This window comes from Eufriesea mexicana, unplaced genomic scaffold (genome assembly GCF_001483705.2).
Source record: "Eufriesea mexicana isolate 0111107269 unplaced genomic scaffold, ASM148370v2 scaffold5020, whole genome shotgun sequence".
Lineage (NCBI taxonomy): Eukaryota > Metazoa > Arthropoda > Insecta > Hymenoptera > Apidae > Eufriesea > Eufriesea mexicana.
This window is the reverse complement of record NW_016912977.1, coordinates 284,059-307,314: the sequence shown is the minus strand read 5'-3', so window position 1 is coordinate 307,314 and position 23,256 is coordinate 284,059. Positions and strand designations below refer to the sequence as shown.

Genomic DNA, 23,256 nt, shown 5'->3' with positions numbered 1-23,256 from the left:
ATTCTACTTAGGGATTCATTCTTCTCTAATATCTATATTCTTCTAGATGGTTCTGTTTTTGTAATATCAATTTTTCCACTCTAAAGCTGTTTTGTTTTAATTTAACTTTTTATATTTTCTTGCACGTTTCGCTTGACTCTAGAGATCAATTTATAATATTTCCCCATAAGTAATCATTGATCGTCGAAGAACATATATTTGGAGATTCCCCTGAAGTTTCATTGCTATTCACCCAATGAATGAAGAATACAAATGCGTCTCGTTTCGTTTAGGTTTTTCCTAGTTAAGGACAGTTTTATTTTCGACCACGTGACCCAGTTCCATGTGCATGCTGACTAGCAATGAGTCTCGAGGCCTTCATGTCACTTATCGTTTCCAATTACTAATTACCACCATTACGTTTCTCCTAATCTTCATTAGAAATCGAACGTCATTGGAAATTCCCTATACGATTAATTTGTTCGTACGAAACTTAAATTAATTTTCAGAAATGTGGAATTTTAAAGGAAGCTCTTTTATAGATTCTCTATTATTCTCTAATTTTCCAAATATATATTTTCATATTCATTTTCATATATTTCAATTATCAAGATTGATCTATGAAATATATTTAAACGTAGAACTGTCTCAAATTTACCATGATTCTAATTAAGATTTAATTTAGAGTTAATTCGAATCGAATCTAACTCCGACATTACAAAATACTTGATTTAAGTATCGGTAATTACTGAATTTCGAGCAGTTGTGATCAGTCATAAGCGATATTAATGTTCCATGTATTTGTCATTTGTTGCAATAAGCCACACACAGCAAACCAGGTTATGATCGATGGCCATCATGGTCAACGAGTGTGTATGTCAATGATCTCATAATATTGTATTTTCCGAAGTGACTCGTTGGCTAGCCATTATCTGTTGATCGATATAAAATCATCGACGAAAATAATAACCTTTCGTGTTAACTATCGTTAAGCATCGAGCAACATTAGATTGATAAGCTTTTGCTGCCCCTGTTAATTTTTAATTACCAACAGGTGGACGTGTGTATCGGTTTCTTAGAAATTGTCACTTATACCTGTTCCAGTAGCGTGAGTCGATCTTAATCAGGCAAGTGAAATATACCGATGACTGGTCAGTTGCGCTATATAACCTCTCCTGTTGCATTGAATAGGTTGTCCAATTGAAGCAACTAAATTGTTAAATGTTAATATCAACATTAAATATCAATTTTAATACCAGATCTATTTTATTTTTATAGTTACTAAAAACATGCAGATACTTTTTCCAAAGTTAAACTGGATTTTTGATGAGACAGAAATATAATTTGATGTTTTAATCATATTTTAATTATTGTTATCTGTTATATTATATTTTAGTTATATTATATAATACAAGTAGGTCTAGTGTCAAAGACTGCTCTAGTAGAAGTTAAGATTAAAATTAAAATAGAAGGACACTAGTCAACTATACAAGTGGACATTTTTTAATTATTTTACTCCTAATAAAAATATAAAAATTCGAAGGGTACCAGTGATTTATGTCGTACAATTGAATGGAGTTCTGGAAGAAAGTCGTTTGCCACACATTTTCGAAATTTGATATTTTATAGAATTGGGGTATACCAATATGTAGTCATCAAAAAATTCCCGAAGTCGAAATTCGAAAAATTCGCATCACTACAGGGCCACGAATTGACTCTAATTCGAGCAAATATTTTTGTCAACCAAATGTTTGATCTCAATTTTTCGGAACACTGCTTTTGTCCATGGTGGACAACATAACAAAAGAACCAAAGTTTCGATTGCTGAGAAATTTTTTGGGGAAGTGTCCAAGACACGTGGCTCTGACACTAACTACTGACTTTTCAGTACCTAAAAATTCGGAAAATTTTCCAAAAAATTGTTTCTTAGGAACAATTTGTCTTATTGTATCATCTTCAACTTTGTACTTTTTCTTTGAACTTCTTCTTTTGTTCACTTCTTTCGAAGCTTTAAATTTGTTAATTGTGGTTAGTGCGATAGCCACATTGTTTGCTTTTACTACCCACATTTTTTCATCCTTTGCAGATTTTTTCTTCTCGCTGTACACACTGTCCACCATTAAGATCCACTCCATTTTGCAGATGCTCAATTCAAGATTTTTTCCGGACATTTCTGTTGCGATATTTATTATCTCAATTTTTTTATACGTAGTTTAAGATTAAAAGTAAAATTTGTGAAAAATTTACATCCCTACCTTATTCCAATCATCTGCCTTGAATTTTTAAAGAAAGATTATGATAGAGGTTATGTCACACTGGTCGACCCCTTAAGGAATAGGTTGGTGAAGTTTTTAGTACTTGGTGACGCCGCTAGAAGTCAGGATATACAAGAGAATAGAATTGAACAATGATGAAAAATCGGAGAAAGGGCATACGTGATCAAAACTATCCAAGATGGTAATCATAATTACACGTACCATATGCTATTTTTCCCATCCACCTATCTCGTTGTTCGACGAATATTTTCAAAACAATTTCTTTAATACAAAATCTGAAAGTTTGAACGATTAAAAACGATTACGACATGACACGCATGACACCGCCATCTAATGGGTCTCGAAGGCATCAGAAACAACAGCATGTGTTGTCCGCGGTATAATTGCAGTCGTCACATTTCTTTCATCCCTGTAACGGTCGACATTTTACGGACAGGTAGTTGTGCGCGACAGGATGCGCCAGGTGAAATGGTGTCTTTGCAGAAGCGCAATTACACACGCTCGTATTTCACTGTGACGGCGTCAAAAACATCGCGTTCCTCGGTGCAATTACCATTCGGCGCGCTGCGTTTAATTGAACGGAACGGTTGGAACGTTTAGAATTTTTCTTCTCGTTCTTAGCCGTTTGGAATGTTAAACATCGACCGTTCTTTATTTGCCATCGGTTCGGATGAATATTTACACGGCTGTTTGGCCGTTACACATTTCACTCGGTTCGAGGCGTTTAATTAAATGGAACGGGATTGATCTTGGATCATTTTTTAGGTTAATGACCGTGCGATTATGCCTTTTCTTGGTTATTTTCTAATATTGTCCACGTCAGTAGGATCTTTTTCATATTTTAAAACTTAGAATTTCGTTGGGAGAAACCGATATTGGAGATTTGGTTTTAATACTAACTAACTTAACTTAGCCTTCTATAGAATTTGGTTTGTTTATACGGTGTTTATAAAATTCTAATTTATTATACTTCCCGCTGTGATTTAAAAATTTGGAAATGATAATTGTAAGTAGATTGATACCAGTATAATGGTATAGTAATGCAGAATAGCAGTACAGTGATAAATGAATAAATTGAGTTAAGAAAGACAGAAATAAGGGTACGTAACCTCAAAGTTACGTAATATTATAGAGGGTTAAGCAAAATATGTTAATTCAACGTTTGTCCTATGACAAAACAAAACAAAGCATAGCAGTTCAAACCTGTTAGTGTCACTAATTGTATTTCGATTAGGGTTTATAATTATGTAATGTAACTCCGTAAGGAAATTAGTATTACGTAACTGGATTTGATACCCCTTTTTTTTTCACTTTTTAAAGGGTACGGAAGTTTGTTAAGAAGGGGATTAGATAACAGTGGACAACGAAGATTTGAGGTTAGAGTACGGATTAATCAATGGCGGCACGAATTAAGTCAATGTTTCGATGATTTGAGGTTAGAGTACGGATTAATCAATGACAGCACGAATTCAGCCAATGTTTCGAAGATTTGAGGTTAGAATACGGCTTAATCGATGCTAACATGAATTATATCAATGTTTCGAAGATTTGAGGCTTGAACACGGGTTAATCAATAGCAACGCGAATCAATTCAATATTTCGGAAATTTGAGGTTAGAATGCGAGTTAATCAATGGACAGCATGAATTTATTCAATGTTCTGGTGCATAATTTTCGTTGTGATATTACAGCAACGTCCTCCATATTTTTACGAGTATAGTATGTTCGGATATAGTAAATGCAATAGCGAGTTCAGTTTCTTTTCTACTGAACCAATGGAGTTGAATAGGTTAGATTCATGGAATCTAGGTGGTGTACGCTGGAAATCGTCAATGCATTTTAAAAGTTCGTTTGATGGTTAGGGCGGAAATAGTTTCGTATATTGAATTCTCGTGGCTCAAAGGCGGAACATATCTTTGTTGGACCCAGGTGTGTTAAAATCGTAGGAAAACTAGGTCAAAAGAGGTCCGTGCGACAAAATTAAACCGTCTGGTCTCCAGTAAAAGGTATTTAGAAATATCACTATACACCGTCTTGAGATACGTGTAACTTTATTTTTCGTAACCATTTGCAATTCTAAGATATTGTTTTCAATGATATGGAAAATATACAGTGTAAGAATCTGCTATGCCATTCGAATGAAAAGTAATAGTCCTCAATTTTTATCATTACTTTCGACGAGATTACGTTTCTTATACATCTTCGCATCCCTGCTATCATGTACAAACAAATTGCTTCTCACGAAATTTATTCGCCATGTACGATAGAAATCCCACGAATGTAAATCTCGACGCCTCTTAGTTTCGCAAGCTTCAAGAAAAATTCCCAAGTTGCAAGTTCCCTGTTCCATTTTTGATAAATTTATGCGATGTTTCACGGCCAGAGGAGCTTTCGTATCAGAAATAGAGGCGAAAGGATTTCTCCGCGAGTTTTGACCTGGAAACAACATAGAGACGTTCTAAGGTCCTTGCCAGTCGAACCGCGACTGTCTCATTATTTTCAAACGATTTCAAAATTGTTTCCCATTGGAAACAGAATTTCAAAGAATATTTCCATAACGTGAGATATTTAGACTGCAAAATTTGAAATTTACGTTATTTATAAGAAAGCAAAAATGTCAGGAAATATAGGATAACCGATAGAAGGCTATACCTACGTTTTCAAAGGAAAATAATTTACGAAGTATGAAATCCGTGATTGAAGAAGTTGGATGACGCCTGTGATAGATACGACTCTCGGTTTGCGTCGTTCCCTGAGCGAAGGTCAGCCCTAGAAAGCTTGGCCAAAAGCCAAAAAGCGGCCTGCCAGCCATCTTCACAGGGGAAATAAATTCACGGGCAAATTTGCCTTCGTTTTCAGTTGTTCCTGATACGAAAACGTAGGCTATTTCCTCCACGCTCTCCGCTTCGATTTAACCAAATGCAATCTCACCCTGTCTTTTCCACCCCTTGCAACGCCACCGTTTACCGCAGACCTATCTTCCCGCTTTTTCACTTCCGCTCCAGGATCTCAAATTATTTTTCTCTTTGCTTTTTCTTTATACCACTCTTTTTTTATTTCCTTTGCATTCGAAACAACCTTTCCAGACATACATTGTTTCTCACGGTGCTTTTTGATACCTTTTATTATATCTCCCACGTTTCATAATTCTCTCTCTCTCTCCCTTTGAATAAAAATTACATAATGATTTCTCTCTTCCTGATATTTTTCGAGAATTCCTTTTTTACTTTTTTAAAATATTTTCTTTTTTGCAACAGTGTTCTCTCTGAGAGGGTTGGATCCCTCTTTCGAATTCCAATCATTCCATTCTTCTGAAGAAGGTGTCCCATTTCCTTTCATGGAATTGATTTGATTTAACTGTATTTCCCGTGTTCTGCCTACAGTTTCTACCCACGTTCTCGAATTATTCATCCATTAAATGTCAGAGTAAAAATGAATAAACTTCCTTCTTCAACATAGATCTAAACTCCGCCTACCTGCGTGGTAGCTAGACACACCACCCTCTACGCTAACCATTTTTCTTTCTACGCTTAACCTATATTCGTTTATTTGTAACACTCGAATCCACTTTATCTTCGCTGTTGGTTCCCAGTTCAGCACCGATTCGCACATTTCTTACTATCCCTCCTGCAGATTGCTGCAGGATCGGGAATTATAAGGCTTGGGAGCGAAGCCACGTAAGCCGTTGTATATCGATGCAGGAATTAGGCTAGCCAAGGGACGATGAATTTTCCGTTGTCTCTCTCTGAGGATTATTAAAGTCTCGCGATCGAAAATTCAGTCCTCCGTCATCCTGCTATTAACTACAGAGCTATGTTCATGGAAAATGTCGTGACGGAGTCTTGCACAGAGCGTCTACAGGGTGTCCGATTTTAATATATAAATGAAAATTATTGTGGTGCTCGGTTAAATTATAATGCACTATCTTCGCTTTCCCCCACTCTTCGGTGTCTAGAGGTTAATTGTTCGTTGCATAACATTAACATTTTTGGCTACACAAAATAGTAGTATACCATACATATTATTTTTTATACATATTATTTTTCCTGGGTATAAAGATCGATTTTGTTTTTGCAAATAGAGTCACATATTTTTTAAGATACTGATTAATTTAGTTTATTATTCTGTACGTAAAAGTACCGAATCACTTATCGCGAGAAATTATTGGTTTAACATTGGGAAATATAGCTTCGAAGATAGTTGACGGGGTCACTTCATATGGGACACCCTGTATAATAGATGTTCAACAGCTTATTCTGGAAACTACAAAGTTCTTTTGGTCTACGTGTTTTCATAGAAAACTGACCACTAGATTAATCAATATTCCCTGTTAGCTTTCCTTCAAGCAGAATCTAGTTCGTGTTCTCAACAGTATCGTGATACATTAGGGGTGTATGTAAATTCAGTATCTCTTTGAGCAGTATTTAAATTTCACTTTCAGATTACACAATGTTAACTTTCCGATTAAAACAGCTTCCATCGTTCAACCAAGTCGTGGAAGGATAATTTAAAATAATCAATTTTTAACGAGCAGAATTTAACCCTTCGCACTCGAGGGGTGACGCTCAGTCACCATTTGTTTTAATGCTACAACTTAAATAACGAATAAAATATGGTAATTTTATTAAGAATAACTACACAGGCAATACTGGAATAAAATAATTCTATTAATTCTATTAATTAATTAATTTCTCACGCGAATACGTGATTTTCTTTCTTCATTCTGGCATGAAAAATATCAGCGAGCTTATAAAAATGTGAGAAAAGCTTCGGTTGCTGCTTCTTTGCGACGAAAAATTCTTCGAGTGTAAAGGGTTAAAGGAATCATTTTTAAGCTTGCTATAATTTTAGTTAAAAATTTCATCTCAATTTCCAACTTCGCTTCGATCGAAAAATCGAAGATGTTTCCGCAAAGAGGTCTTTCTCACGTCTGTTGACGGAGTGTCAGCCTGATTTTCGCGTGAATTTTAATTTCCTGCTCACGTGGGCACAATTTTTGAGGAGAATTATGAGACATTTCTCGAGAAAAGGAAAAGCAAGAGAGGCTCGAGCCCTTTTATCGGATATTCGAGGGGAAGCAGATGAAAACGTGTGGAATACTCGGGACGTCCGGACGTGCTGTAAATAAATCCATACAGATGCAATATCGTTTCTTGCAGTGGCGACCCCGTTAAACGCGTAATGGATAACCGATAGCAGTTGCCGGATTAAAGGCACCGGGACTGAATCGAAATTGCGATCGTTGATCAGTTTAACGAGCCACGACATGCGAGAGGTCTCCGGATCGTTCCCCTTTGAAATTAGAAAATGTTCTCTATTTCCTTCGAAATACCACCAAAGATACCCTTAACCCCCACAGGTCTAGGGAAGTGACCAAAAAAAAAAAAAAAAAAGAAAAGAAAAGAACTAGACCTAGGGTGCGACCATTTCTAATGTCACCAATCGAGAAATTTTTCGAATTTCTCTTCGAAATCTCATAATCCATGAGAGACCTAAGGACATTGGATTAACTTGTGCATCTTGTAGTCGATTAGTTGGGAAATTTATTTTTCCTAAATATTTACTATTGTACTCAGCACTGCCATGATGCTCTAATAAAAATTAAGTATGCAAGAGGCTTCATCGAATTTGTTTCCTTAAATCCTGAAAAACTAAGTCCTTATGAATGTATCTGAAACAAGAATACAATAATCAATATTTTATCTATTCGTTAACCAGTCAGCTGTATTTGACGACTATATCCGTCATGGAGAAATGGTAGTATTTTATGTCATGACGACTATATCCGTAAAATTTAGTTACCATTTGCTGTTTAATGAAATTTGACTTTGAAAATAAAAATGTGTACAGTTTTAATGTTGCGAATACGGAAGATTACTACAAATCATTTAGATTTAGCACAATGTATACGTAGAAAAATTGGCAATGAAAAATTCTCTTTTCTTTATCCTCTTCGATTATGGTTCCTCTTAAGAAGTAAATATCCAAGAAAAGAAGAAGAAATAGAAGTGAAACAACATTGGGTGCTGTTCTGGGTTATAGGCGTTACCAAGAAAGGTTCGGATGGGAAATTCCTTTGTTCCGGTTGCACTTGTAGGCGGTAACCGCGATTGGTCGGCTGGTAGCTCGTGCACTTCTCTGTGAAGAAATCTCCAAGTTCTCCCGTGTCGCTTGGTTAATTATTCTCGAGCAGTGTTTTCATGCCATTGGCTGGCTCGAGGCCACTGGGTCATTCGTTTGATTTTTCAAGGAAACGCCTTATGGTATTGTCAGTACTTATATTACCTGGACAAATAACTTCAGAGTAGGAAATTTATATTCATGAGATGTCGAATGCACCGGTTTCCTTAGATTTTCATTTCACACGACCAAATGGTTCAACACGAGTTCTGATAATTGATAAGTATATTTATGATTTATTTATTAATTTATTTTTAATATACATTAGCATTAGTGTCAATAAGAATTGCTACTGCAAAAAGAAAGTGCTTTAAACTTCGTTTATCAAAATTCACCGAAGGATCAGACACAGAATACACACAATTTGAGCGAGATGGTTTTAAATTAATTCCTACGTCTCCTATTCTTATGAGTGACAAGATGATCAAAGTTATCTCAGTACCATCTAGAAGTGGATGATATCGATCCCGTCAGTAAGTAGTCACTTTGGACAATTCTGGAGTTTCATATCTAATTTCTGCACTATATCTGTGGATAATAGCCATTTTGAGTGAATGAAACGAAATAATCCACTACACCACTAGCTTTACCTGTCTTGAATACTCCCTAACTCGACGATGCACGTAATCTTATCATAGGAGGGATTCCAAAGGGAATGCCTGTCACGACAACAGATAATGACCCAGAGACAGCAAAATTTTAGCGGTAGGATAGAATGTAACAATGACATCGACGCAACAATTTGTACAGTAAGCAGTATAATAACAGCCAGCGAAAGATATTTTATCGAGAAAGGATAAAAGAAGGAATTCAGGAAGAAATAGATATTCCAGAAGTTAGAAAGGGTAGCAGAAAATTTTGAGAAAGGAATTTCAACGATGAGAAAGAAGTGGAAATATATAAAAAGAAGAATTTTGTCGAAGACAGGAAGCAAATGCAAAAGGTACAACGCGAGTAGGTATAATGGCAAGGAATATGGAGTTGTGAATTTAGTTTTATCTGATAGAAACCTACTGCCATGCTTAGCAGGTCGTGCATAAAAATGTCCGCAGGTCAACCATGTCCATTTTTACGCCGAGAAAAATATGGAGTGAATCAGTGGACATATTTATCGATGCGCAAACGAGCATCAAACGCGATTCTATTCGCTGGCTCTTCGGCATGGCTCTGATTTATCCATAGCAATAGCAGTGACATGACCAAGCCTGTACGGTTTATGACCCTGTTACACGTTGTTCCATCACTAACGGATTGTCCTGTTCTGAATCATGAAAGAGTCGCGTACGAGGAATCGACAAGAATCAACTACCTGCGCATACCCTGCATAGATGCAAACGCAAAACTTACTCTGAACGTTCCCATTACCTATTCTTTCGAAGTTCCCAACTTTTCTATTTATCAATTTATTGCCTGTTCTATTTTTTCTCTTTTACATGGAATTTCTAACTGCATTACATGTCAGAACTATCGTCCATTTCTTTTAATAATATTTGTAATTTATTATAATTTTATTAAAATTAATATAAAAATTCAAATACTCTGCCAATTTTCGATATCTATGTCCATCTTAGTGGGTCTCACTCGTGCTGCATACTTGTGTCGATGATTGTGAATGTGGCTTAAGTCACATGTATAGGTAACGAGATTACTTGTGACAAATTTTCACTATTTTGTCAAACACGGTTCTATTTCGTTGTAATATAAACGAGTATAATAAATGATAAATGATAATTAGGTTAGTTTTACAATCATCGCCATATTTAATTCGCATTATTCGTAAAACTTGCATTATCTCTTCGGTTTTATTCCGATTCCCATTAATTGCAATGAAAATTGTACTGGAAGCCTGTTAAATTTTATTCAAACATAAATTACGTATTACGTATGATACGTGAATTTGATACCATGTGAACGTTCCACAATGTGAATTCTTGTGGTGATAACGTATCCCCGTTTTATCCCCGAGATAATTCCACCGTCTAACGTGAAACACGTCTGGAACAATGATATAATTAACGAGGAAATTGGAACGCACAATTGCAGCAGACAGAGTCGATGTCTGTCTTCCCGTCTAATTATACCTCGTATATTTCAACTCTTCCTGGTTTTTTACTTTTTCATAATTCTCGTTTTTCCACCTTCACGACTACGTTGCTTCATCTAATTGCTTCGTTGCATGTTAACACCAGTTCTTTCCTTTGCTCGTCTCTCTTGAAGTAGTTTTTATCCATGGTTCTCTCTTAAACTATTATTGTTTGAGGTTAGAATCGATCTAACCTTACTTTCTTGTTTCTTGGTTATGTTGACTATCTTGGTAACCGTGCTACCTATAAATGGAAAGTAGCTTTTTAACGTGCTTATTTCATAAAAAGGTAGATTCCTTTCCTCGTTGTAGCGAGATTAGCGAGATAACCCGTGTAATTTGAGATAACCTGTATAATTCGAGGTACAGAGATGATTGTATCGAAACTTTAAACGACGCTATGATATGGATATTACTGTAAGAAACCGGAAATAACTATGTAAGAAGGTGTAGGATGCAAGAAGTAATTTTCTGAAAGTTTAGCGAAAGCTTTTTCTCAAAGGACACCTGTTCCCGTACGGAAGCAGTTGAAAGTTCGTCAGGAATTAATGTGAAAACTTGGAAGTTTTTCATCGATCATATTTATCCAATAGCATCTTCGTTGGCTTCTTCTACAGGTCGTGTTCTTCAAGGAGCTTCATATTCCAACGTAATTTTGAGGTTAGAATTAACCTAAATGTCACGTTTCCTCGTAATCTGATCGCACTTCGTAAAATGATATTTTAATTCTAACGTAGGATAAACTAACCTAAAATTCGATTCTTCTTCAACATCGGAATAATTTTCTTTTCGAATGCGTTGCTACCGCTCGGTACGTATTTTCGATTTTTCGAGAGTTATTTATATCTTTTCGGTGATAAATGGATATCACCTTGGCAAGCTCTTGGCCACGTCCAAGTTAGGTTCTACCGTGCTTCTTCATGCAGAAAACAGTTTAGTGGCCAGTAGCCCCATTTATCGTCTATTGCGGATGCACCGTGGGGCCATAAATAAACAAATTGATTGCGCTTCAAAAATTTCCTCGGTTCATAAATCTCTTATCAAGATTTAGCGAAAGTATGATACTTTCATACCATGCTTTTCGAAATTACTACCTTCGTACAGAGATTAAACTGCTTCTTGAGCAGTTTAATCTTTAAAAAAGCTGATTGTAGAGCGAGTTTTCAATCAGTTTTGCTTCTCCGCTACAAATATTTCATTCTCCAATTTTTATATCAATTTTCTACGCGAAGTAATGCGTAACAAAAATACAAAAATTTCTTATTTTTAAAATTCCCTTGGTCTTATAATCCGTGTTTCCAAATGTGTTCTCAGTGAGTGTAAATGTGGCTCACCTAAAAATATGCAGTAAATTAGCCTGTGTCAAGGACTTGGTTGATGAAAACTTCTTCGATCGTGCAACTTTCAACTAATATTTCTCAAACCATACACTGAGATGGTTACTATGGTGTCTAACCTCGTGTTTCAGGCCATTCGGCGAAAATTCATTCCCTGGAAGAAATCAGGAGCTTGTTTTAAAGTTGTTTTACAGTCGAGGTTTCGAAGTATCGAGCTAACCCTCGAAAAGTTCCATCGGAGTGTGTTTCGTGAAACTGTTGTAAACTTAAAATAGAGGACGATATTCCCACTTTTACAGGAGAAAAGAAAAAGGAAATTGATGGATGTACACGGAGAATAAAATTTGCATAATATCAAGGAGCATCTCTGAAGAAGTACTTTACCTAATTACTTTCCGATCAATTCATAAATAATCTTCCAATCTCTAATTATAATTTGTCCTGTTCGAGATATTGAAATAAATAGACAATAGTTTGTCGACGAACATTTTGCAGTATTTGTTATTATCTGCAGCGAATGTATATAACGAGAGAAGAATGTGCGTGGAAATGGAAATGCCAATTAAACGTGAAACGATACCACGATGGAATGGAGGATGAAAGTTTCACAATTTCATGGGTGACGTTCGAGCATGCACACGAGCGTGCAAGAAATAATCGCAACTTCTAGCCGCCCTCGCACTGCGAAGGTGGGATGTGGCTTTTTTCGGTCAGTAACGAACCACAAAAATGGCTCGTTGGTATGTAGCCTGGTATTTTCTACGATAACGGACATATACACGGTTTGTAGCTGGTTGAGGTTTCCGAAAGCCCAACCCGATTTTCCTCTCCTCCGTTTCAAGATAACCACCATTTAAGCTGCTTGCGTATTTTACATTTTTATTTCGCATAATCGAACGAAACTTAGGAACGAGTAAATCTTCTACTTCATTTTCATGGAAACGTACCTAAAAATACGAAACAAAGTTTAGAAATGATCATTCTTAAAATATCCATACTCGTTTTAGAGGTTAGGAAACGTTTGTAAACAGGACTGAACGAGAATTTTAATCTCGTTCGAATGAATCTACGTATTTATCTATATTTTTTTTTGTAAGTGTTTATTTATAAACGTTTTGTAATTTGTAAAGTAATTATTTTGTACAGAAGTTCTGAGAACAATCATTTTCAAAATGGTGTTTATAATTTTCATATTCATAATTCCAGCACGAACAGAAACGTCAGAGGTCAGGAAATGTTCGTGTATGTTAATAGAACGCCTCTGCAGTGGCTTTTCTAAAACGTAATCTGAATCCAGAATGTCGAGCATTTTGAGATAAGCTTGCACGTTCGTATCATTCTTTGTTGTCAGCTGATGTGTACACTAGCATTTCTACTTTTTGCACTGTCCCTTTGTACCTGAAATTCCGAAGGGAACCAGATTGCAACAATGAACGCTATTGTTAATTGTGTCGTCGCCTCTGGATGGGGTCTTTGTTGAGGTTAGGTAGTCTTCTGGCGGTAAATTCAAAAACATATGATAGTGTACTAGAATTTATTAAGTTTTCTAAGATAATTCCTAATGCTTGATACTTAAAAATTCTTATCACAATTTATAGACGACTGCACGATTGAGGTTATATAAAATTACCAACGATTTTCGTCATATAAAATTCAAAATACCCAGAGCTCGGATTTCAGATTTACATAACTTAAATTTCGACATCCAATTAAGTTTAATCTCAAATTTAATTTAAACAGAATTTAACTATAAGTTAACCTAACCTAATGAACTTTTTAAATCAAATTGTTATTTTATTCATATTTAAATATATTATCGGTTTACCATGTATATTTCCGATAATTAAATAAATAAATAAAGGTTAATAAGGTTAATAGATCGAGAAACGGGAAAGATCAGATAGCATAAAATATTATGACTGATTTAAAGTGGCCAAACTTGGATGCAGAATGACCCTGTGACCGATTAAACAACGATCAGGAATTCCATTAGCATGGCAGAGTGCAAGCACCATTTCGATAGGTACCAGGCTACAGTCGGATCGTGCCTTGTATAATTTATTCGTGAACGTCTTTCACGAAGAGCGTTGTTTTTCCTTTAAACAATTATCTTTTTTGTTTACACCCTTGTATAATCCTTTCTTTTCTTACAGAATATGTTCTTCTTTTCGGAACCATAGCAATATTTTCCTGCATATTTTTCAATCTAGTGTCTACTTCGATGCAAAAATATTACCTTTTTAAATAGCTCAGTACTTTCCAATTATAAAATTTTGTATTACCATTTTTGATTAACCTCTTTATCGCATAAAAAAGACACTCTTTTAGTTTTCCATGGAATTCAAGTAAATATCCCAAAGCTTTATTTTTGGTCAAACATATTGCTAGAAATTAAGGTTGACTCGTTCGAATGACTCCTGTATTTGATCGTTGAGGTTATGTTTTGCCGCATTTTTAAGATAGTTTTTTCCGAGCAAAATGACTCCTATCCAGTGACTAAGAGTGATGAGGTCGCGGGATGTAATTTTCTTCTATTGCTTGAGTCTTTCTTTACGAGGATATCGCTCGGAAGGACAAAGGGCGCACGCTGCGCAGACGACGCCAGACGTCGCTGGATAATAAATCGATAATTCGCTCGTGCGACTCCCCTAGAAAAACCGCACGGGACACCATTGAACCCACTCGCAAAGCTTCATACCGAATTTCCACTTGAATTTCCTCGATTTTCATTTCCATCAAATTATCGAGGCTTAAACATGCATTACTTCTTTTTTAAATTTAAGCGAACGAAGTCATAAATTAGGTCTCGTAATCTAGAATAGAAAATAAGGAGAGGAAACTAAGATGCAAGTATGCGTTAATTGCATCTAGGTTAGGAAGCTTCAAATTTAAAAATGGCGCCATTAAAATCTCCTTACACAGAAAATTGCTAGTCACCGTATATAATGAGAATGAACTGAGCTTCGATTATTCTGGAAGCTCGCTACCCCGAACGTAAATTGATCCACAAAAACAATTTGAAAAAATTTGCGTATCCTAACCTCAAAATTAAAATTTTTGTCAAATTCAATTTCTATAAAAAGAGATAATCGCAATGCGAAAAGTCATTTCTTGTTTTCAAGTCTGCTTTTAGATGTTAATATCTCATAATATCTCTGTCTTGTTTAATTTCAGGAAAAATGAAGCTCGAACTGATGGACCGAAAGAAGGGCCTGGAGCTCTTCGCAAAATTTATACGAACGAAAAATGTGGAAGGTCTTCAGGGTGATCAGGGAAAAGCTGGACCCGATCCACTGCATCCGACTGATTCCAAGCAGAAATTACAGGCGAGTCTCTTCACGTTAACCTTTACTTTCCTTTGATCTCATTCGAACATAACCTCAAACGGCCCAACCCAACATAACCTACGCGTATGAATGAATACAGAAGTATCTTCATTTTGTCAAACGTATTTTCCCAATTAAAAGTATAAAAAAATAACATCAAATAATAGAATATACAAATAGATAAAAATCATTCAAATGAATATTGAATATTATACTTTTGTAACGCATTTGATTAATGTGTCGACCAATCAGTGGATGCTGATTTTTGTGAGTGGAGCGATTCGATGATAGACAAGCTGAAATAGAGTTGCAGATAAATTCAAATCGCCTTTAGCTCCTGTGTTGAGCAGGAGCTTCCATGTTTCTTCCGGTGACACGACAACTGACATTGAGATTCTGGATCCTTGAGGAAAAGAAGCGTCCCGTGTGTGTGGTATCCACCTGCGCGTATTGATCTCGGCTATTTTTAACAGGATTTTACAACCCCTTGCGTTCGACTCCTATGCCTCTTCAGATTCCCCTGTTCTGGTCATATGATCAATCATAGATGATGAATTTATTTCTTCTCGCAAGATGTTTGCTCTCTCATCTAGACCTCAATTTTCTTATTTGAAATATAAAAGAATAAATTATTTCCCTCATTTCTGAAAAATTGTTTTCATATAGACATCTTCATACGACTCTTTTTTATTAGTTTGACAATTGTTTTTTATCACTGGTGCCGAGTTAAACAATTTTTAACAGTGGTCTCTATTTATTTATCTGTTTCCAAAAGTGACATCTTTGTTTATATGCATCAGAATATGTATCTATATCAAGATCAGCAAAATTCGAAGAATCATTGACAAGTTATGAAAATATTTAAAATTTATTATTTGGAGAATTGTTGTTTACATATTAATCGTTTAATTTGTGCCAGATATCGTATTTTGCACCAACAGATGTCCAAGTACTTATTCATTTATAATCCTTATTTATTTATTTATTAATGTGGAAGTTGTTCGATATTCATATCAAGTATTTAAATATTTGGTATTACAAAGACTTATTTATTTACGTATTTATTCTTTGTAAATGACTCCCGGAATTTTCGCTCGATCGTCGCGTATTTTCCACGACTTTTCTCCAAAAGCAGAATAAACGGGTGAAGTTTTTGGCCGCCGATGTTGGCCACCCATTTATTGGCAAAGTTAGTTCCGAAATGTACCTCTAGGCGGCAGCCTATTGTTTCCTGCAAGTTCGTTGGAAATTCCGTGGAAATATTACCTCCTTACGAAAACGTGTCGGTACAAAGCAGATGCAATACGGATTCTTTATTGGGAACTGGGCCACGGATCAGCGATGCGTCACAAGATTCATTTTTATCACAAACCTATAAAGCTTTATCTCTTGCCAGAACTTCCGATAATTCAGTTTGAATCTCATTTCAAGTGTCTCTATTTTTATATTTTTAACAAACATATTTGGAAAAAGATTGAATTCTAAAAATGAAATAAAATCCTATTTTATTTTTTATTTTGCTCTTAATTTAATAAAAATTAAAATCAAATTTGAGAGACGTAATGGAACTGAGGGATAAGTCTAACAGATAAATTGGAATGAAAATTTTAACATAGGGTGTTTCCGCTTTTGCTCCACAGAAGTGCCTGACGACTCTGGACCTAACGTCCTTGGGGGTTGGCTCCTGCGTTGGGACAGGGATGTATCTAGTCGCAGGGATGGTGGCGCGCAGCGTCGCTGGACCAGGCGTCGTCATCTCGTTCATAATCGCGGCCATTGCTTCTATTTTTTCCGGTGAGTCGTTCGCCAGAACTTTTCCACTAAGAAGATAAAATGAGAATGGAGAAGGAAAGTATAGTAACTCTGTATGAAATATCGAAAATCAACGAGGTTGATACTTCTATGCGGAAAATGTTTGGAGAAAAGATAGTATACACAGCTGCGGAGGAGTTTGTTTTTCCGGAGAGCGTTGTTTCGTTATTGCTGCCAGCGAGAGTTCTCTACTATATTTACCGTGGATTACGTGGTCGGATTAGATTTACGGTGTTTGTGAAAGCCGTCGAAATCGATTCAGAGCCACGAAACATCGTGTCCAATTTTGTTCTCGCTCGGCAAAATTTAGCCAAGTGAACCCTGATGGTTCTCTTGCTGCCTTGTAAAAATCGCAAAATATTATAGCAGACAGCTTCACTCGATTGTAGCATGAAAAATAATCGTGGCTACCTTACGATACCTTTGTTATCGTACTTTTTACTAAAGTCTATGTACGAAGGTTGCCTTCTTAAAATGTCATATATAATACCGTTCTACTTTGTTGATGCCTACAGGCGATTGTATTCTACTTGGTAACTGTGTCAGCATGTCAGATTTTATAGAACCTGTCTGAGAATGTACAGCCTGGTTCTACTTATAGGCTGTCTGGACAGATATAGCCTCACTACACTTTTCTTCGTTTAACGTTTATACTTCATCAAATATTACTTGGCAGTTGTTTGGCTAATTGCAAAAATTGTTAACACTCTTGGCAATGAAGTTTCCACTTTGCAGTCCAATAGTGAACCATTACGTGTAGTCTATATTTTCATAATTAAATACAAGGCTCTCTTTGTAAAAAGGAGACTATAACTCTAAATTGGTCGAAGTCACGTTGTTTATGAAACTCTTTTAAAAGCGAAGACTTTTTGAAGACTTTTGGATGAACTTAATTCTTCTTAAATAATTCTATATCTCTATTTGCACATTAATTTATATATTACTTGTATATTATATTAGTGTATTATAATATATTTGGAAACAATTAGTATAACAGATATTCAATCTTTAATTTTGTGAAATAATAATATTCGTTGAATTTTAGAAAGTTTATTTTTTATAGAGAACTGAAACATATCAGTGTATAAAAAGAACAAACGATTATATTTTAGAGAATTGGATCGATCTTGAAATATTTGGAATATCTTCATTTTGAAAAATGATTGAAAAAATTCAATTTGTTTTATGAAATCTTTCGTTGTCGACTACTTTTTTTTTTAAATATTTCATACAATTACATTTTCCATTGCTCGAGAGGCAGAATTTAATTTCAACCTGATGGTTAGGAGAACAAAGCATGATCACCATAGTGCACGTTCCCCATACATTTCTGTCTGCTGACACATATAAGAAAGGACACGCATCGTGGCTCGAGGCGAGTGAAAAATAACATCGGATTAGATTTACGGGGTGCGCGTCAACCATACTTCCGTGACCTGAGACGCGTGAACCCCGTAGTCGCCCGTGGATATCTAGGTGGCGACCCCGTACGCTCGATTCCCGAATCGCTATATATGAAAGCGGAAAGATAAATCGCTTTCTTTAGCTTCGATTTTTATCGTCGGGCTACGATATCTTTCTTTTCTTCTTTCGTTGACTCGTGATATTTTTCAAGGAAATATAGAGGCTGTGGAATGAAAATATTCCGTGAGATTATGAGAGCCATGCCGATTGACGTTCTTTTGTTATGTACCGTTGAATGCTTGCTTTGGTAATTCCTTTCGGTTGTCTCCGTGTATTGGGTCACCAGAAGTAGGAGCACAGGGCGTATCAAAGGTAGTTGTGCATCGTTGACGATGGTTTTTAACGAGCTCCTTCCGTGACCAATAAAATTAAAAAGTTGTTCACGAGATATGCGCAGGGTAGTCAGTAAATGCTAGACCTTTTGAGAAAGAGAGTAAAAATTTGGCAGAATATTTAATATTTAATATCACTTAGTAGAAAATTCTATAGAAAAAAATGTTCAAAATAATAAAACGTTCGAGTATTTATTATAAATTAAGAAAAAGCGAAATATCTCGCGTAGTATTGAGTTTTTAATTGCCTTACTTTATATTTTTATTTGTAGAATGACCCAAGGTATCAATTTACACAGAAAGGTCATACCGACTATGTAAATAACAAAGTATAACAGTAGGTTGCAAATGCACTGACATATCTAGAGAGTTTGTTATCAAGGAACGCAAATGTTCCACCACGATTTTTAACTATACTCGAAACAGACATAACCCAGCTCAGATTTTAGAATCATCCTATATTTCGAAGCATGGAATACGTAACTCAACATTACAGTCTCTCTTTTCTCTTGTCTCTCTAGTTATTAGCATTCATATACATTTTTAAAACGCGAAGATAGCACGACCGACAATGACCATTTATGCGAACCACGAATGGCATCTCCTTTGGTGTCAAAATTTCCAAGTATTTCAAGTCCCGCAATGATATTTCCAGCGAGTATCAACACTATAAATATACGAGTATACGTGGAAATGCAGTTAATTAGCACGTTTCGAAATTATTCCGACGATAAAACGAGAATCAGGTATTTACTCCAGCCTGTCACAGCGAATGGAGGTAAAAAATGGAAAAAAGAGAATCGGGGAAAGGTCAACGCCATGAGGTTAATTAATTTAAATCATACCGGTCATGCTCGACGCCAATTAACGGCCTCTAACGTGTGAAGCTTTAATCAGTTGTTACATCAGATCGTGGCCGGTTATCGAGGCGAATCAGCGAATGGATTAAAATGTCGATAACGGACGTACGCGGAGCTGACTGCTAATTTATCATGTCATTTCGTTAATCGTCGTCATTGCTTCATTATTTCACTGATGTCTCTTTGGCTTTCGTTCCGCTGTGTCACGATGCATCAATTTTTCTGACGTAAATCGAAAACGTTTCTCTTCGCAAACGAGCTCTCACCCCGTTAAACGTAATTTTCGTGTTTTTTCAAATGTATCCTAAAATATCCTTAAATGATTGCTGCTCTAAATTTTTTCGTTTTGTTTGGCACCATTATATTGATCTCTGTCGCGTTCTGTCATACGTAAACACGAGCTTCCATTTGTATTGTCGCGCATGATAATGGACCGAAATTTGTTCCGAATTGAAATCATATCGTCTCCTGTCCTGCAACGGTCCTGGGATCTTGAAATGACGTTTCGTGTTGGTGTTACAGGAGCATGTTACGCCGAGTTTGGAGTACGAGTGCCTCACACGACTGGCAGCGCTTACATGTACAGTTACGTCACCGTAGGCGAATTAATGGCATTCATTATTGGATGGAACATGATACTGGAGTACCTTATAGGTACGAGCGCGTGTGCTTGCGCCCTTAGCGCCTGTCTGGACGCTCTCGCGGATGGCGCCATTTCCAAAGCGATAGCTAACAGCGTGGGAACTATTTTCGGTGAGCAGTTACGCTATTTACCCACGTAATCATACCTCTTCGTCATCCGTTAATAATACCTCTCGCAATTTATTGCGAAGCTGAAAGAAAATTTTCTCGATATCGGGAAGAGAAAAATGGCCCCTGATAAAAACACGATGACACGTTCCTGTATCTATTACAAATGTATTTATCACCTGGTAAAAATGGCACCATACGAAATATGCCAAGGGGTGCTGTTATTGCCTGCTAGAAAATGCTCCCTCGCAAAATGTATGGCAAAGAGGTACCTTTATCGCTTACTAAAAGACGACCGGTCGTAAAGAATGACAGAGAATACCACTGCTGCTTGCCAAGAAGCGTTCTTTTACAGAAGAGAGTAAAATGTGATAATACTACTTCACGCAGGCCTAATAATCTTTCTCCGTGTGTTACTCGTCATGAGACACGTCTCTGAAGAGAATTTGCATCCCTTGCGAGCACACTTGCTCAAAGACGGTTCATTTGAAAGTCTATTTCCTTTACCAGCTCTCGTCACGGTCGTTAGAAGACGGATAGAACGCTGAAGAGAATGTCCCGCGAAAGGCTGCTCTGCAAAGAGTCTTTCCTACGACCCAGGCTGATGAACCGCTGACTCGTTCTACTCGTTTCTCTCGCTCGGTGCCAAGATTATTCTACTGCATCCGATTATTGCGCCATGCAGGCACTTATTGTAGGGGCTGATTAAATAACTCAGGCAAGAAAACGGATATCCGTTCTCTCGGTTGCAAGTTGCATCGGACTTCAGAACGTCTGACCACGCACGTAACTGGAACATCGTATTCACGGTAAATCGATTGCGTGCAGGGATGATTCTATTCGGGTGTTTGGTCAAGTGACGGATTATTCCACTCACGAGATGTCGCAGTCACGTTAACTTATGTTACGAAATTTTGGATTACTCTATCGGGATATGCGTTCACCGAGTCTCTCGCGAGTTATAAATTTCTATAGAGGTATCAGACGAACAAACTAGATGAAACTACCTTACTAGATACCTGTGTTTCTTCCCTTTTAATTTTTTGCATAGAAACATTTAATTTTGCAAAAGAACTGTTGCCAGTTAAAAATGTTTAATCCTTGAGTTTTTGTTTTACAATTTTTCTATAGACAATTGAAATTTCCTTCTTGGTGAACCACTTTTTCATACTTATAGAATTAGGCCAACCTGGACCGCGTGAAAGTTAATATTTGAAATTAAATTGAGATAGGAAGTAATAGACGTCAAAGTGTGATTATAAAATTTCTAAGGGTGAATTTTGATTTTGGGAGTTAAACATTCTGTTTGCTATCTTTGGTAAGTGGTAGAAATTAATTTCGGTGCAGTCTTTTCTTCAATTTTATTCTAGCACACTCGATCCTACGTAGGATCTAATACTGATTAAATTATCTGACTATAAACCCACTTAATAATGACCGTTACGATTATAGCGAATTTTAATCAGGTTCTGGCTTCTCTGAACGACTCGAGAAGAATCGTCGCAATTGAACAAAGAAATTCGCCGAGTCCACAGAATTTTTCTTGCGACAGAAAAATCTGATAATCAAAGCCCAAGAAGTTTATTGCGAAGGAAGGTATAAACCACTGGGTGAAAAGGGTCGATTTAATTTTATGAAATTAATTTAACCGCGAACTAAGGTTCGACGGCCTTTGCAGCAATGGTGGTCGAAAAATAGGAATAGTCAGCAGATTTTCTCTATTCCTTTTTTTCACTTCGTCTAGCCTCCTTCGAGAAAATCTATGAAACTTCTTATTTTTATTTTCTACCAAAGGTGACTCGAAAAAAAATTTCAAATTTCCCGCTACCGGAATCTTGCCAGAAGGTTCGTTTGCATGTACATATCGGAATATCTTCCTGCACGAAATCATAAGTAATAACGAAATAACGGTATAACCGATAATAAAATAATTTATAAATATTAAAAAATGTTTCGGAGTAATCTAATTTTTATAAATGTTTGCACATCGTTCGTTTATTCGCGCGAGATTGCTATAATCGATATTCCACTCGTTAAAAGAAAAAAATTCATTTATTGATCAGTCGCTATTCCGACCATACTCCAATTAAAATACGTCCATTGAAATTCGCGTGTATTTCTACCAATTTATAACTTCGTATATTTGGAACAGAATCTTATGGTTTTTTCATCGACAATTTTTTCGAATTATTCACTGCCTATATTCAATATTTTGCACGTCTCATTAAGGATCTTTAAGAACCCATTTCCTTATGATATTATATTCCTGTAGAGTTGAATAGGCGGTATAATTACGAGATGAAATTAATATTTATTACCACTCGTTAAAATGCAAATTAGGCTATACGGTGCTTTCAAAATTCCATAAACCCTTTTCTTCGTATGAAATAAAATTTCCAAAGGCCAGATGTATTTTTACGCAAATAAAAATGAATTAACGAACGGGATTTAAAAGAAGAAAAATCCGAGGGTATAACACGCGGTCAATTTTGGAGAATGAAATAGTACGGGATTATTTCAAAATCTTCCAAAGCGGGAAAAAAGGGTGCACGAGACGAAAAAATCGGATAAAACGTTTCGGTTCAATATTTCCGGTCACCATTTTTTTTCTTTATCAAACTGGGTCCGTGCTAGAGTTCTTTTCTCTTTTTGTCAGCTATACTAAATTTCATACGAATTGGAGTTTCTGTTCCACGATCGATTCACGGATTAAAAAATCATTTTTACTTCTGTTTCGAACATTGTTCCTTCTTTTAACATTTATTTACTTAAATTTACAGCGTACTCGGCAATTATTTATTAAAGATAAACCAATGGCAGAATTATTTATATACGAACGCTCTTCTACATACTTTGCC

The 23,256-nt window shown here is 36.2% G+C and overlaps 1 protein-coding gene across 1 annotated transcript in view; it reads left to right on the top strand.

The window, feature by feature from the left end:
* Positions 1 to 16,343: 16,343 nt before the first annotated feature.
* The window catches only part of LOC108551824 (probable cationic amino acid transporter), a gene marked incomplete at its 3' end in the record, with an annotated part of 11,602 nt that continues 4,689 nt past the window's right edge, over positions 16,344 to 23,256 (top strand). The window contains exons 1-3 of the mRNA XM_017906139.1: positions 16,344 to 16,592; positions 16,797 to 16,974; positions 20,171 to 20,401. Of these exons, the coding sequence (XP_017761628.1) occupies positions 16,344 to 16,592; positions 16,797 to 16,974; positions 20,171 to 20,401 (658 nt within the window). The remainder of the gene's footprint in view (positions 16,593 to 16,796; positions 16,975 to 20,170; positions 20,402 to 23,256) is intronic.